At 39.3% G+C, this 16,247-nt stretch overlaps 1 protein-coding gene across 3 annotated transcripts in view; it reads right to left on the bottom strand.

Moving 5' to 3' along the window:
• The window catches only part of Ccnyl1 (cyclin Y like 1), a 36,385-nt gene that overhangs the window by 14,022 nt on the left and 6,116 nt on the right, over positions 1 to 16,247 (bottom strand). Inside the window, exons 2-5 of one of the 3 annotated variants that reach the window (XM_052749684.1) lie at positions 11,638 to 11,712; positions 9,967 to 10,001; positions 9,544 to 9,614; positions 855 to 890 (exon numbers count right to left, since the gene is read on the bottom strand). In XM_052749684.1, the coding sequence (XP_052605644.1) occupies positions 855 to 890; positions 9,544 to 9,614; positions 9,967 to 10,001; positions 11,638 to 11,712 (217 nt within the window). Of the gene's footprint in view, positions 1 to 854; positions 891 to 3,509; positions 3,611 to 9,543; positions 9,615 to 9,966; positions 10,002 to 11,637; positions 11,713 to 16,247 lie in introns of all 3 variants that reach the window. The other 2 variants (XM_052749683.1, XM_052749685.1) reach the window with 2 other exon arrangements.

The following is a 16,247-nucleotide window of genomic DNA, read 5'->3' as shown; positions in this document are numbered from 1 at the left end:
AAAATTCTATTACAATAAAACATCCTTATGGAGCTTTAGTGTAATATTACAGAGTATCAAAAAGTCTGAAAGCTTGAAAAATAACTTCCCCTCAAGTGTTTATGAGTGAGGACTGACTTCTAGCTTCTTTTTTAAAATAATAATTTATTTAAGTTTATTTTATGTGCACTGGTGTGAGGGTGTCAGATTCCCTGGAACTGGAGTTACAGTTTTGAGCTGTCATGTGGGTGCTGGGAATTGAACTCAGGTCCTCTGGAAAAGCAGCCAGTGCTCTTAACCTCTGAGCCATCTCTCCAGTCCCCTTCTAGCTTCTTTAAAACAAATTCAAAGTGAAGACAGAGAAACATGAAAATCTACTTGTCTTTCTACAAAGTTATACATTAAAGAGATTTGTAAAAATGCAAATGAGGTGTTTTCTCGATTTTTTGATGCAGAAAAAGTCATTTTTCAAAAATATGTTAACAAGATGGTGTGATTTTTGATTGTCACAATGAGAGTGGATAATTGTAACATTGTTAAACATCCTACAATGCATGCAGATACCACAACAAGAAATTAAAAAATTAGTAGAATCAAGCTTGAGAAATCCTGTGCTGGTTACAATGTATATTTTTAATTTTAATATATATAAACCAGCAAGTATCAATTTAATAAGGCCATATTTTTTAGAACCTTCAATAACTAGAGAGCCTTTAAAGGGTCTTAAGAACAAGAAACTCTAATAAAAGATTCATTTCAATATTGTAATAAAAACACTCTACGACGTCCGATGTCTACGGTTACATCTTAATACTATATTTGGTATTATGCAAGGTAGTTAGCCAGAACAGTAAGGCAGATTTTAAGAGGCTCACCTGTTCTTTATGTGGTAATATATTGCTAAGGTCACACTGTGGAAGGAAAAAAAAATTATTTGAAGCAATTCATTTTATCATTTTTAAGCAGGGTTGACCTTCCCAGAAGCCCTGAGACCTCAGTTAGACCAGTACCATAAAGGACACTTCTAGCACTCTGAATCCTTCCACACCAGGACAACAGGCATGCTTCTGTTGACTCTGATATGTGCAAATGCTTACACACCACTCCTGTCATTTGCCCTTCTCCCTACAGAACCTTCTGTCCTGCGCAGGTGGTAGTATTGTACGTATGTTTACATTGGAAACAGTAGGGATTTCTGCTTAGGCCGCAGACTGAAAATGACGTATACTTCACTATCCATTTAGTCACCATGGTCATTAGCTCCCTGCAAGCAATGAGAAGTTCTGCATACTGAATAAAAGCATTTAAAATCACTTCGGTGGGATTACTACAGAAAACTTAGTTCTGCTGACAGTTCTGCTCTCCTGAAGCGAGCAGTGCTGACAGCACAGCACTGTGGTGTCAATGGCAGGATTTCCAAATCAGTTCAAGTGAAACAGTCGGAGCAGACACACCTTTAGACACATTACTCCTAAGTTTACCACCAGTGACGTGACTAGGGAACAAACTGGTTTTTTTGCCATCTGCCCTGACAGCTAAAATGAAACTCAAATATTTGAGGGAAGGCAAATCTGAATTTTAGAAGTAGTTGTACATATTTTAAATTTAAAATTTTGGATTTTGTAACATTACTGGCATCAAAGATGGATACTTCTACAGTGCTTCAGTTTTACCCTCAGACTGATTTTAAAATCACACACAAAAAAACTGGTTTTGAAAAGGACCACTAAGATTTACGTGACAGTTCATTCAACAACCACGTTTACGGAAAAGGGAGGGAACCCACGTTTAGAACTGACGCAGCTAAGGTCCCACCACGTAGGCAGGCGCAGTTCTGTCTTCTCATTAAGCAGTGGCTCCCACACTACCTATACCAGTCTGAGCAATTGGCACTGGGCAAGACTTGGGTCTCAAGGTTACTTTTCAAGTTCCAGGGTGAGTCCAGTGTGCCACAAAGTTTGGCAAGGGGCTATGGCTAAGATCAAAGGACTTGCCTGGATGCTTTTTGACAACGTAATCAATGCCTCACATGCATCTCCTTTCCTAAAGATGCCCGACAGCATCAATGAATTGAGGAAAAAGGCAAAAATGAGAAAAATGCATGTGCTCACAGACATGTATTTTTCTTTTCTTAGAGACAAGGTCTCATGTAGCCGAGGTTGGCCCCTAACTTGCTATGTAGCTGAGGACGATCTGGAACTCCTGGATCCTACCACCTCAGCCTCCCAACTGCTGGGATTACAGACATGAGCTGCCATGTTCACTTGCAGGCATGTATACCGGAAAAAGTGGTGTGAGTCAAAATGGCTTTTTAATCTCCTTCAAAGTCATGCATTACTGCCTATGATAAACATTTTTCAAAACCTTTCTTAAAAGTCAATTTGCTTAATTTTCTTGGTAAATGTTTATTTCACCAAGTAAATGTATTTATTTTTAAAATTTAATTAAAGAAGGCAAATTCAAACTATCCTTTCAAAAGTGGATTCCTAAAAATTAGGTTACATTGGGTTGGGGGAGGGGCATGAAACCTATTTGTTTGACCAAGGTTACTCTTTGAAAATATGTACTGAATTATATATAGCAAAATCAGAATCATTTGAATTCAAAATGATCTGAGGACTCTACTGAAACTTCAATGATCTTTTTCCTCATAGACTGAGGCTTTTCTAAATACCAACACTCGGTGATTACCTAACAGATGACAAACTCAGGACTGTGAGAATTATTGGGGTTAAGTTTTTCCTAAAACACAATTTAATCTCAACTGCTGTTGTAAGTATGAGATGAAAGATATATTATGATGAATGAGAACTTAGTTTTTAAATGAAGAAATTACTGATACTTGGCCAAAAAAATTTAAAAAGCTATTAGAAACAAAATTAATTAATAAGCTGATTACTATTTAGACTAAGGAGTAAAATTAGGGATAAAGGTATTAACACTCCAAATAAGCACTTCCCAAACTACGTTTAAAAAAAATTCAAAACTTAACAAACCCAAGGAACACTTATTGGACAACGCCAATGTAGTGGGAAGGTTTTTTTTTTTGTTTTTTTTGTCATCACTGTTATAGACCTGAACTCATCTTAGGGCATTTCAAATGTTATTTTCAACTATAATTTATGTACGAGGCTGCTCGGGTACTATGGTGCCAGTAGAGGACAAACTGTTCATTCAAAGAGTAGTTTACAAAGCAGTAAGCATTGTCTTAGGCCTGTAACTGGTGGAAAACTAATCTAGAAACATCTATTATGTTCAACAGTACTTTCACAGTATAAGTGCACCCAATAGAGGCATACTTTTCCTGGGATTTCTTATTTGCTAACTGGCTCTCCTTTCCACCATGTAGTTTAAGATAAAATGGAAATTGAAAATTTACATTTAGTCCCTTAAAACTCAGTATCTAATTGACCCCAATGTCTTGAAGTGGGTGCTTAACAGGATACTCAAATGACTGGGATTACCAAACTGGCTGGGATGCTTTTAGCAGAGGCTCTGTGGCTCAGCGCCCGGCAGCCTGGTGTACTCACCATTTTATTGTGGTTCTAAGGTTAGGCTGGCTGACTGTGCTGTCATCTAGAAATATTGTTGAGCATGAGCTATACTTTTTAGTAAGCTGCCCTGGAGATACCTGAAGGGGAAGGGAAATAGAAGAGAATGTCACAGTAAGTTAAACCTATAAAATGTGTTTTTTTCCTTGGTTAAAATGTCAAATGATAAAGCATTAAGGTATTTTACAGTCTATGAACTGCCTGAGTGTAACAGCATGTGTGGCTCTGCAGGGAAGCCACTGGAGGCTTTTAATGTCCACAGATCATGTTTGAGGAATGGGCTATAAAATGCAGCTCTTGGTATGGTACCTATACATCAAACCTGGCAAGTTTCTATTATCAATTTCCTTTATAAACTTTATAAAAATTTTAAGTAAGGTTTCAGTATTTTCTCTTTAAACAAAAGCAGCTTTCTACTTCTACACAGTACTTTAATAAAATACAATGCCTTGAATACTGGCACAAGAGCATCTTCGTACAGTAAACACAAGGCACATACCAAGTGTCTTAGTGGCTCAAAGTGTTCTCAAGTCAGACTTGGTGTGGCTGGCTGCTGACCTGCCACAGGCCAGTTTCTCTGGGCCCATTCCCTTAAGCGCTAACATTTCCTCTCATCTGAAAACAGAAGGCAAAGGCAGCTCTGGGACATTAACTTTCATTTCATGTGTAAGTGCAGTGCCATTATGTTCCTGAAATGAAAACCTCAAGTGTTGTTTCCCCTAGTTATTTAGCACACATGGCAACACCTTCATGCTGCTCTCTGCAGTGGATACCTTTTTCTCCCTCCTTGTCCTTGAACCCCATCTACTTTCCAGCACATCTCTGCCAACAACCACACCACAGAAGGTTTCTCTTTGGGTACTCCTAAACTGCCCTGCAGGACATCCCCCTCAGACAAATCGAAGCTTCTCCAGAAAAGGACTCGAAACACCCCTACCACCAAATGCTGAGCACACAATTTTAACAGCTTATGGAGTTCAAATATTTGAAGAATTATTAGTTAAGGATTTTAAGGCTGGCGATGTAGCTCATTGGTAGAGCACTCACTAGTATGTTGGCCCTGGGTTCAACTCTAGAACTGAAAATTTAACTATAAATTGGGAGATGAATCTTACTACAGATATAAACTAGTGAAGAACTTTCTACAGTGTCACTGGAAAGAAGACAATTAACTTTTTGAGCCCTCTCAACTATCTTTAAAACACTTTAGAAGTATCCATTCATTTGCAAAGACTGCAAGAATACAGCAATATCAGACAATGAAACAGCCTAAAGTGTGTTAAGACCCATATGGTCCATGGTCAAATAGCGTCACTGAATAAAGATCAACAGCAACATTCTTTAAGACAAAATACCAATAACAGCATTCTTAAGAAACACAAAACCACTAATTCAGATGCGCCTTCCTTTCCTCCTATCATTAATGATTTCTATCATACTATCACTTTGCCCATCAGTACTTTCTCATAAACACATGAAAAATGGGGTAGGCAGAAGACGAGTTCAAAGGGCAGAGCATGTAAAAACTGCTAGATGCTCACAACCAGAAATATCTACGTGGTAGATAAAACAGGTTCTATCTGTTTCCCTCTGAAGTCACTTGCTCCCTATCAAAATGCCCCAGATGTTATGTTTTTTCAAAAGTACTATTTGAAAGATTAATTTTTTCAAACTATAAGTGTTCTAATTATATCTAAAGCTGTGATGTTTCTTAAGCTATTCAGTTAACATGAGTACTTTTCATTATCTATATGTTAAACTATATACTTTTATATGCCCAAAAGACAAATACAACATGAAAAATGAAACTGAGTTTCATTGAAATGCTTTTATTCCAGTAGAAGATAACTTTTAGGGTCACTATTATAGGCTGAGGATCTCAAATCAAAATATCTTGGGATAGAAAATACTGTAGGTGTGTTGGCTAGTGTTTTGTGAACTTGACACAAGCTAGAGTCGTTTTGGAAGAGGAAACCTCAACTGAAAAAATGCTCCCTTTAGAATGGCCTATGGGCAAACCTGCAGCCATTTTCTTGACTGATGATTGATGAGGGCGGGTCTGGCTCACCGTGGGTGGTGCCACCTCTGGGTGCTGTAAGAAAGCAGGCTAAGCAAGCCATGGAGAGCTAGGCAGTAAGCAACACTTCTTCATGGTCTCCTGCAATAGTTCCTGCCCTCCCCCTCCCCCCAATTCCTGCTCTGACTTCCCTCCATGATGATGGACTGTGATGGGAAAGAATAAGCAAAATAAGCCCTTTTCCTACCCAAGCTGCTTTTACTCCTGGTATTTCATCACAGCAATAGAAACCCTAACTAAGACAGTGGGTTTTAGAATATTCACATACACACATACATATATTTATCTCCTGGGGATAGGACCCAAGTCTCAGCACAGACACTTTTGTCTGTGTTCCTCACTTACACAAACAGTCTAAAGGTAATTTTGTCAGTTTTTGCCTGCTACTTCATCACATGGGGTCAGCTCTGGAATTTTCCACTTAAGGTGCTAGGCTGGCACTCAAAACGTTTCAGATTTCAGATTCTGGAACATCATGGATTTCAAATTAAGGAAGTGCAACCTGTATTAAGGAATAATAGAGCTTATACATGGTAACAAAATCAATTTTGACAAAGAAACTTAGATGGGAATTAAAATGAAGTAGAAATAAAATATAAACCTTCTGGTGACACTTCCTCCCATTTTCCTCCATATACATGGTTTCTAATTGCGCGTGTATACTGGCTTGTCTTTGGAAATAGTAAAAGATTTAATTAGATACAGTCTTCTAGCTCCTAAGTGCTCATTTAGCCAATCAGTGACTTACTGGCTAGAAACACCAAACACTGCTCTCATCAGTTCAGAGTCTATTCATCTATTCAGCTCACAACAGCAGCCACATCTACTCACCACTGCTGCCCTCTTCAGGCCACACTCCCAGTGTCCAGGGAGAAAACCTTAACACAAAATCTCACCACTAACCAATACACAGCACTCGTGTCCAGCTACTCCAACTTGTCCGTCTGGAACTGGACAAGGGCAGAAGTGAATCTCTGAGCATTGCCTCCAACATAGTTGCCAAAGGGAACTTTCTCCTGGTGTTTAAAAACTCAGTAACTTCCAGTTGTGGTTAACCTTACCTTTGCTGGCTTGTAACCTCCATAAAGTATACTAACAAACCTAAGCCTACAAAATGTTTTTAAAAAGGCAGCAAAGCCCACCACTAACAGGTGGTTCCTAAAATAGAGACAAAGAATACCACGTTTGTTTTTCGGTCAGCACATGCATGCATGTGTACCATGTGCATGCTTGGTGTCTGCAGAGGTCAGAAGAGACCCTTGGAGCCTCCAGAACTGAAGCTATGGGTTGTTGTGAGCCACCATGTTGGTGCAGGAAACCAAACTCGGGTCCTCTGGAAGAGCAGGAAGCCCTCTTAACCACTGAGCCGTCTTTCCAGCCTTCAAATGTGGACTCTAAATTCATTTAAACACCATGGAAGGACCACAAACTTACTTCTTTGACATTTCATTTGAATTAAAGGAATAAAAGTTCCTATCAAGACTGACAGAGAATTTTCAATACTTTAGAAGATAAAAATTAAACTGGGTATGGTGGTGTATGCCTACAATCCCAACACTCCAGAGACGGAAACAGGAGGATCAGGATAGCCCACTGGACCAGTGAACCTACATCTGATTTCCAAGTTTGGTCTCAAACACCAAAAAGAGATGGCATGACAGCACAACAATGGTGCCTATGGAGACCTAATGGTACAGGAGTATGAGCAGACTCAGAACCCAGAATCACACAGCACGTCGGGAGGTGAGCTAAAACGTGAACCAAAAGCCATAGTCAGCAGGGTCCACCTGGCCCCTTCTTACATAGACTTCTCTGTAGAGCGGCTGACGCCAACAGTTTAGAGAGACCAGTCTGGGAGATGCAAGGGCAGAAGAGTGCACTGAGGAGCAGAACTGCCTCACGTTGCCAGTTTTCAGAAAGCAAGCAAACTTGTAATTCCCAGGCAGAAATTTCAGATAGCCTTCTCTGAAGAAACTCAACTGCCCTGTAGATTGGGACCCCAGAAAGAGATACTGGGGCCCCCCAAGTTAGCTTGGCCTCCAAATCCTTGCAATGCGACCCTTCAGTTAAGAGTATATGTTACTTCCAGTCACAGAAAGCCAAGAGCCACACAGTGGAGGGAGGCCTCCAGCAAGGCAGGTGAAGACAACAGGAAACGGGAATTAATATGAATGCTAAAACTTCAGAAGCAAATGAGGACTCAGGGAAAACTTGGGAAGGGTTGAAACACAAAGCAAAGGACTCACCAAGAACAAAAGGACAAACTAGAAAGTGAAGGGGAGAGAGAAAGTAGGTGTACTGAAACCCTGGTCTAGAGGTTCAACATCTGAATAACAAAAATAAAAAAAAAAAGGTAGCGAAAATATCAAAGATACACAAGGAAAAACAAAAACAACTTAGAAGAAACTGTTCGCAGACCTACTGCTCTGAATAAAATTAAAAGGTCCATAGCAAATCAGATCATAACATTTCAGAATCCTGGAGATTAAGTACTTAAAGCCTCCAGAAAGGGGAATGTCTCTATACCACACAACAGCAATAGAATTTTAAAAACTTCTTTATGGATTCTTTGTGAATTTCACATCACGTACCCCAAATTCATTCATTTCACTGTCCCTCTGCATCTGCCTTCCGCCCTGGAAACTTCACTCTCAAAACAAAAGAAAAAAAAATCTTGCCTTGGATCTGCTGGAGTGCACGAAGGGCTAGTCCTGCAGACCCAAAGCTGCAGGATCTCCATTACACAGGACAACAACAGGATACCCAAGAGGAGTCCCACTGAGGGTGCAGCATTGCTACTGCAGCAGAAGTCAGAGGGTTCGAACCATACCAAAGACTCATTGCAATGAACATTTGCGAATAAAGACGTTTGGCAAAGGGGTATACGTTTGGCAAAGGGGTATACTGGTACACACTGCAAGTTTCCAAGGCAACCAATTTTTAATGGCAGCACTATACCTTGGGGATACAGCCCAGGGACACCTGCCTACCATATGTGAAGAGCTGAGTTCAATTCCCAGGACCATAAAATAAAATAAAATAAAATAAATAACAAAAACACTATGTACTTGAGATTTTAACAGAAAAGTAGCCTAAGGACTATGGAAATTAGTTTCAACCTAGAACTCCATATATAGGAGGAATTTTCCAGGCCAGATCACTACAAATGCTATGTGTTCCTTCCCAAGAAAAGGTGTTCCAGTACAGTGTAAGAAGACAAAGAGAAACAGGGAATCTAGGCCATGGAGGAACCAACACAAGAGAGCAGTCATGTGAGACCCCCGTAACTTCAAAGCCATATCCCAGGAAAAATAGGGAACAGGCCGGAGCAAAACCCAGCCTCACTGCACTAGGACGGCAATGGCTGTGCAGGGCCTACCGGAGAAAACCAGAACGCATGGACTTTAGTAGATGGGGATAGTTTTGACAGGCATGTGACAAATGTGACAATATTTGGGGTAAAAAGAAACAGGCAAGTGAAAATGGTCTGGAAATGAATTCTACACCAAAAGCAAGAATGGGAAGCCAAGGGACCAGCCAAGGCTGCACACTGTATTTGGCTGTGTAAGCTAATGTGAGCTAGGAAAAGGGATTCACCTAGAGGGCCTAGAGAATCCAGATTCAAAACTATGGAGAGAAAGAATTAAGGTGTGGAAAGAGGAGTAATAAGACCCAGCAATTAACAATGTGCACAGTCATAACAAAAATACTGACTTATGATTTCACAAAAATAATATGTGTGTTGAGGAAATTCAAGAGAGCAATAATGGTCACAACGGAAAACAACTCTCACCTATTATGATGGAAATCAGCAGACAGTACCAAAATTAATGGTTTGTTACTTCAATTCCAAATTAGACTAAGGGACTGGAGAGATGGTTCAGTGAGCTCTTAACTGCTCTTGTAGAGAACTCAGGTTCAGTTCCCAGCACTCACCTCAGGAGGCTCACAACTCCCTTTAACTCCAGTTCCAGGATCTGATTCCCTCTTCCAGCCTCTGAAGGCACCTGGACCCATAAATTACATATAAACTCTTGCAGGCACATACACATACACATATGTAATAAGCAAATCTTAAAAGAAATCAGAATAAAAAAGGAAAAAAATCCAAGCATGTCTCTATATTATAACCATGTTATATAACTAAAAGTAAATAAAAATGTCAGAATCCTGTTTTAAAAAATAGTATTATGTCAGACTTCCATAATTAAGTTTATTATTTGAGAAAAAAATTTTAGAAAATGTGCAGCAACAGTCTACACTAACAGCACTGCATTCCCACTACATTTTCTAGACGTTACTGCAAACATACTTTTAAGTCAAACTATGAATTTCTTAAGTTTCCAACTATTTACTTACATGGTTTAAATGGTTGCTCTTCCTCTTTTCACGCACTAAGAATAAAAAAAATTAACTGATCAATTCTGATACAAATGCCACAGAAAAATAAAAGTAGTTGCTACTTCTCTGATGGGTTACCAACATGCAAAGTAAGATAAAATTCAGTTCTACTTTAAAAAAGTTTCTAATGAAACAAATTTGTCAACATAAACTCCATGAAGTAAATCTAAAACCTAAATTTTACTTTTTTACCTATCATATAATGTAGTAGGCACAAATGAGAACTTTCATATACAAAAGACATGACAAAATAAATGAGGGCAGGTGAGAGATTCAGCTAATAAAAATTATGTCACACATCTACACACTAAGCCTAGCTTAATGAGCATTTCAATGTGTGTGCTAACCTAACTGAACACGACCTCTACAGCATATAAATTCCGGAAAGAGACTTGGCCACACTATTTCCTCACACTGTCTCCTCTGTGAGCACTAGACTGCACTCTAGACACATATTCCTTCCCACTAATAAGAGAGGGGCACAGATAGCTTTTCTTTTTCTTTTGGTTTTTTAGTGTTTCTCTGTGTTGCCCTGGCTGTCCTGGAACTGGCTCTGTAGACCAGGCTGGCCTCGAACTCACAGAGATCCATCTGTCTCCACCTTACGAGTGCTGGGATTAAAGGTATGCGCCGCCACCTCTCGGCTAAGATAACTTTTCTTATTGCTTCCTCACCCTTTATATATAAAAAGCCCACAGCGCATAAAGAGATACAGCAGTACTAACCAGAATCAATAGCTCAAGACAAGGGGTTGGGGATTTAGCTCAGTGGTAGAGCGCTTGCCTAGGAAGCGCAAGGCCCTGGGGGTTAGGTCCTCAGCTGGGGGGCAGGGATAGCTCAAGATGGGCAAAATAGACACAAACTATGAAAATGCAGGCTAGAAGTACCACCACTCCCCTTTTAAAAACTGGGCTGCATTATTGCATTATTCCCAGTATTATTGTAGAATCCTCACTTCTTATATTCACAGTTATGATCAACAGAAAGTTACTTAACTTTTTTAGAAAAAAAAAAGGGGGAAAGACGTTAACCAAACAATACAGAAAAATTCCATAGTTCAGACTCTCAACCGAAAACTCACATACTAGCCAAACCTAGGAAATATTAGGATATGTTTGCTCTGAGTTTTGTTGCAACAAGATGAAGAGGTTTTAAATAACATGAAAATTTTCTTTTCTTTTTTTTTTAAGCCTGAAGATTTTGAGTCACATAAATCTGGGTGTGACACAGGCTTACTGGGTGGGTGGTACTATATGAAATAAGGTCAAAATGACCATATATAACACACTTATTTTGGTGGTTCACCTAAAAATCTCACAGAACCCTAAATTCTATCATTCATCTTTAAAACACACTACTGGATTAAGGAAAAGGAAAGAGGCAGACAGCTGTAAATCCATGTCACTTCTAAATCACATATCTGCAGGCAACAAGGTGGGAATGTGTCTACAAAATGCACATGCTCTCCCTAGAAGAGTGATACTAAAGCAAACATATCATCACATATCAAAGATAAGTAGATGAGAAGTTTAAGTCTATATACAAATTCCATGAAATATTTTCAGTAATGTATCATACTGAATATAAGTGGTTTTCAGGCTTTCCTCAGTGGGAAAAAAAGTTTCTTACCATCCGTCTGAGATTTGCTGAGGAAAATTGTGCTTGCCCTGGGGTGGTCAGAAGGGTTTGATTCCAAAGCTAAATCTACAGAAGGAAAGAGAAAGATGATTGTTTCAGGAGAAACATAGGTGTGATTAACACTTCTAACTTTTAGAGAAGGGTTTTTAGACATGAACATGAGGAAAATAAAGGCAACACAAAAAATTCTACTTGAAAACTCAGCATCTCTCCATTTAGGTGGAATTTAACAGCTATGGCTTCAACTCTTTAAATGTATATCTAAGTAATCTTATGAAACCTTAATAGAATCATATATATGCCCTTCACCCCTACTTATCTAACATATGTGCTCAATATACCAAATATGCTACTGCAAAGACAACTGGTTTTGATAAACATTCTTTAACCACTTAGCTAGTTCTAACTTCATTAGACAAGATAACTTGTTTAGTTCGCTGTTTATGTGGGAGCAATCCATCATGCAGATTTAGGGCTACACAAAAATTCAAAGGCCTAATCCACATAACCTCCATGAATACAAACTGATTTTTAACTTTTAGCTTCAATTTCCAAGACTGCAATCACTCATTTCTTGCTGAAGTCTACTTTGAGAGCAAGATGAGATAATCTTCTATTTAACCAAGGACACAAGACAGGCTTTCTTTCTTTCTTTTTCTTTTATTTATTTTGTTTTTGTTTTTCTGAGACAGGGTTTCTCTGTGTAGCCCTCGATATCCTGGAACTCACTCTGTAGACCAGGCTATCCTTGATTTCACAGACATCTGCCTGCCTCTGCTTCTGCCTCTGTCTCCCAAGTGCTGGTATTAAAGGCATGTGCTACATTGTCCAGCACAAGACAGACTCTCAACTAACCACAATGAACACTTTGCCATCACATGGGATAAGGAAGTTATAATGAGAAAGGGGAAAACAAAAACTATGACATTCCTAAGCAATGCTCATCTCAAAGCCACTTAACCATTCTTGTCAGAACTGGAACAAGATCCAGGCAGAGAAATGGTATGGCAACACTTCCCAAACCTTGCCAGCCAGTACTCTCCTCTTTGAAAAGGGGGTTTAGTGGTGAATCACAGTGCACCCACTACCCCCTCGGTTTTTACAGAATACACACTTGACATATTCCACTCTACTGGGCTGGAGAGTTGGTCCAGCAGTTAGCATACTGTTCTTTGGAGGATCCTAGTTCGGCTCCTAGCACCCACCTGAGGTGGCTCACAGCTGCCTGTCACTCCAGTTCCAGGGCACCTGATGCTCTCTTCTGGCCCCCTCCGGCACCTGCACTTGTGCGCACACACCAGTAACAAAAGAGAACTCCACAAGCCCCCACTCCAGCAGCACTGCCGTCTACCTCAGCATTCACGAAAGTCTATACGTACAACTCCTCTTCCTTCCTCCAAGAAACAAGCACGGAGTCTTACATGAACACAATTCAGGACTCCCCGTGTAACAGGAATTTGAATCACCTACTTTATCTTATTTTTACATTATTTACTGAGAGATAGTACCTCACTATGTATAGTTTAGGCTGGCCTTGAACTCTTGGATCTTTCTGCCTCAGTCTTAAGAGGGCTAAGATTACAGATGTGCACCAGCTGAAAAAACTATTCTGAAAGATACCCCCACACAAAATTATTTTTAAGGTTTTCTGACATCTTTAAGTGTGACATAAAGTTAGCTATGTGGAAAACAAAGCCATGTGTGCATGGAGGGACAGGCAGAGAGCTTGTGTTTCTAACCTAAAGCTCATTTCTGAAGAGACTACTTCCTTCTAAAAAGAAAACAGATCACCATTTGAATTCAATGATGAGACTATTAAAAAGTTTATAGAAACAGTCATATTATGTAGCAGTCCCTGTGTCATGATAAAGTTTAATTACAAAAGTTCAGTAGTTGGGGCTGAAGTTATATATAGCTCAGTCAGCTTAGTGTTTCCCTGCACTCAATCTTCAGACCCGGAAAAAAAAAATCCAAGGAATTCCACAAGTACAAGAAAACAAAGTATTAAAATCCAAGAGGACTAAGTTAAAACATATACATGCACAACTGAGGGGCTGGAGAGATGGCTCAGAAGTTCAGAGCATCTGTTCTTGAAAAGACCTAGGTTTGGTTCTCAGCACTCATGGTGGGTGGCTCACAATGGCCTGTAACAACAACTTCGGGAGATTTAACATCCTTTTCTGGCCTCCTGAGATACACATATGTGCACATACACTCAGGTACACATACGTCCACATAAAATAAATTAAAAAAAAAAAAAGCCAAGTCAAGATGTACTATTAGGGACCTAAAGGCAAAATCCAAGGTTGTGATAAGATCAATGACAACATGTCTTGGAGAAAAAGTTTTGAAGTGGGTATATGTCCCAGGGATGGCCAATCAATCACAAGTCTCAAGACTTCTCAAAAGCCTGAGGAGAAAGGCTGTAGAAGCATTAGCTAGTTAAGAGATGCAGTGGGTCACTGGAGGAAAGCCTTCCAGCAGAGACGAACAGAGGATCTCAGAATCAAAATGTATTCTGAGATCAGACAATTCACAGGTCAAGCTAAACCTAGTTTACCTCCCTCTGGACTCCTCGAGCGCACACACACTGATTTTTGAGATAGATTTCCATTGATGGATAATTGTAAACAACAAAGTTCATCAGTAGGATGGATCACACTAAAAATGAGATGGACAAAAGTCTTCCTCAACAGAAATTAGCAAAAGCTTATACTTAAAAAAACCAATATATATACTCACAATAATAATCTTTCAGTTATGTTTCTTATGGATTTCTTTAAAAAGTTAGTTAAAAAACAGTGTAGTTCAGTGGTTAGATACCTGCCACCAAGGCCCTGGGCACTGAACCACAAGAAAAACAACAAAACCTCTTTTCAGCTCACAACTTGTGCTGTATTAAAGGAAAACATCACCACCCTCAACATATTTATTGTTGAATAATGCATAATGATATGGCAAGTGTTGTTCCCATTCTAGCTTAGCCAATCCAGTACTGGGGCTTTAGACACAACACTCGGCCTTCATAAGTACACAGTACTTTTTTTTAGTACACTGTATTGTTAAATAATGCCTTTTATCTGACAGTTGGGTAATTTCATGGCTCAATATACAACACTACACAGCTTTCTAAAGAAGTAAAGGCACACTGGTATAACACTACCAATTATGTCAGCTTTCATTTCCACCTTAGCTTTAGATTCTTAAAAAGATTCCTGATGTTTGTGAAGGAGGAACATTACGGCTCTAATTTGCATATATTTGACTACAGGTTGGCCACTCTCCCATAGTATTATAATATTTCCACTTTGATGATTTTTTTAAATCACTTATGTAAAGCCTATAGGAATGATACATGACAGGGCTTCAATGTCAACTTGCATAAGCACTAAGCTTAGGTAGGGAGAGACCATTGAAACAGCAGAAAGGGACCTGAAACAGAGGCCGTGGTAGTGCAAGTCTTGGTTGGTAAGGGTGGTGTGAGATTTGGTGGTGATGCTGCATAGGTGAGAGTCTGTGTATGTGTGCCCTGAGGACATGTATGCATGTGCGGGATCCTGTCTGTGTGTTTGTGTGTGCATGTGAAAACATAAAACGTTGTTTTGAGAAAATATAAATGTTATACAGCTACCAAAGTTTGCCATGTAGTGGGCACTTTCCACTTCTTATAAATACCACATGTTGCTATTTTTTATAGAATGGAAACTTCAGCCAGCCGACAGTGACCCCCTAGATAAACTGTACTATTTCTGTATTCCCTATTAACTGTTTTCCTAGAGCCTATGGAGATGCTGATAAGTCATATAACTCAATTCACTCTTACAGCGAGAGGCAATATAACTAACTATGAACCAAAGCATTAGGATCCACACACACATTCTGCACACACCTATGGATTTAGGAAAATGAGAACACACCAGTTACCACACATCTTCTATGTGAGTTTCTTTAGAAGCCTGTAAGAGGAGCTGGTGAGACAGCTCAGGGAGGGGGACCTGAGATCGGATCCCCAGCACCCAGGTAAACAGCCGGCATGGACCACTGCATCTGTGAGCCTAGGGATAGAGAGGTGGAGACAGACAGATCCCTGAAACTCAGCAGAGAATCAGTCTAGATTGTCTTAAATAGGAGGAGCCGGACTGAGGAAGAGCACCCTTTCCCCACCTGTCACATACCCTTATGAACACGTACATACACATATACAAAAACACATCCTTCACAAAGAAACTTCTAGGAATGTTTTCTTTTCTTTCTTTTTTTTTTTGTTTGTTTGCTTCATTTTTTTATTTTATTTTATAATTTAATTTTACATTTTTTTCAATTAGGACAAATATCTCAAGATAAGGATTATTAATTGAAATTGTAAGATCCACCATTTTTTAATTATCAATTAAAGTTGCAATTTAATTTGAAAGCAATGGTAGGCAAATAAACTGTTTTTCCTCCAGACCAAGATTCTATAAGTTGTATGAGCCACCTTAATTACACATCAAAAATATTAAAAAGCACTCAACCTAGAATAACTAAATGCATTGCTGAAGGCTAAAATGTTAACATTACACAATCATAACCCATCACAAAATTTTCCTTATCAAAATATT

Source organism: Peromyscus californicus, unplaced genomic scaffold (genome assembly GCF_007827085.1).
Source record: "Peromyscus californicus insignis strain IS unplaced genomic scaffold, ASM782708v3 Scaffold_21__1_contigs__length_65335640, whole genome shotgun sequence".
Classification (NCBI taxonomy): Eukaryota; Metazoa; Chordata; class Mammalia; order Rodentia; family Cricetidae; genus Peromyscus; species Peromyscus californicus.
Note: the sequence above shows the minus strand (reverse complement) of the source record. Positions and strands in the feature narration are given on the sequence as shown.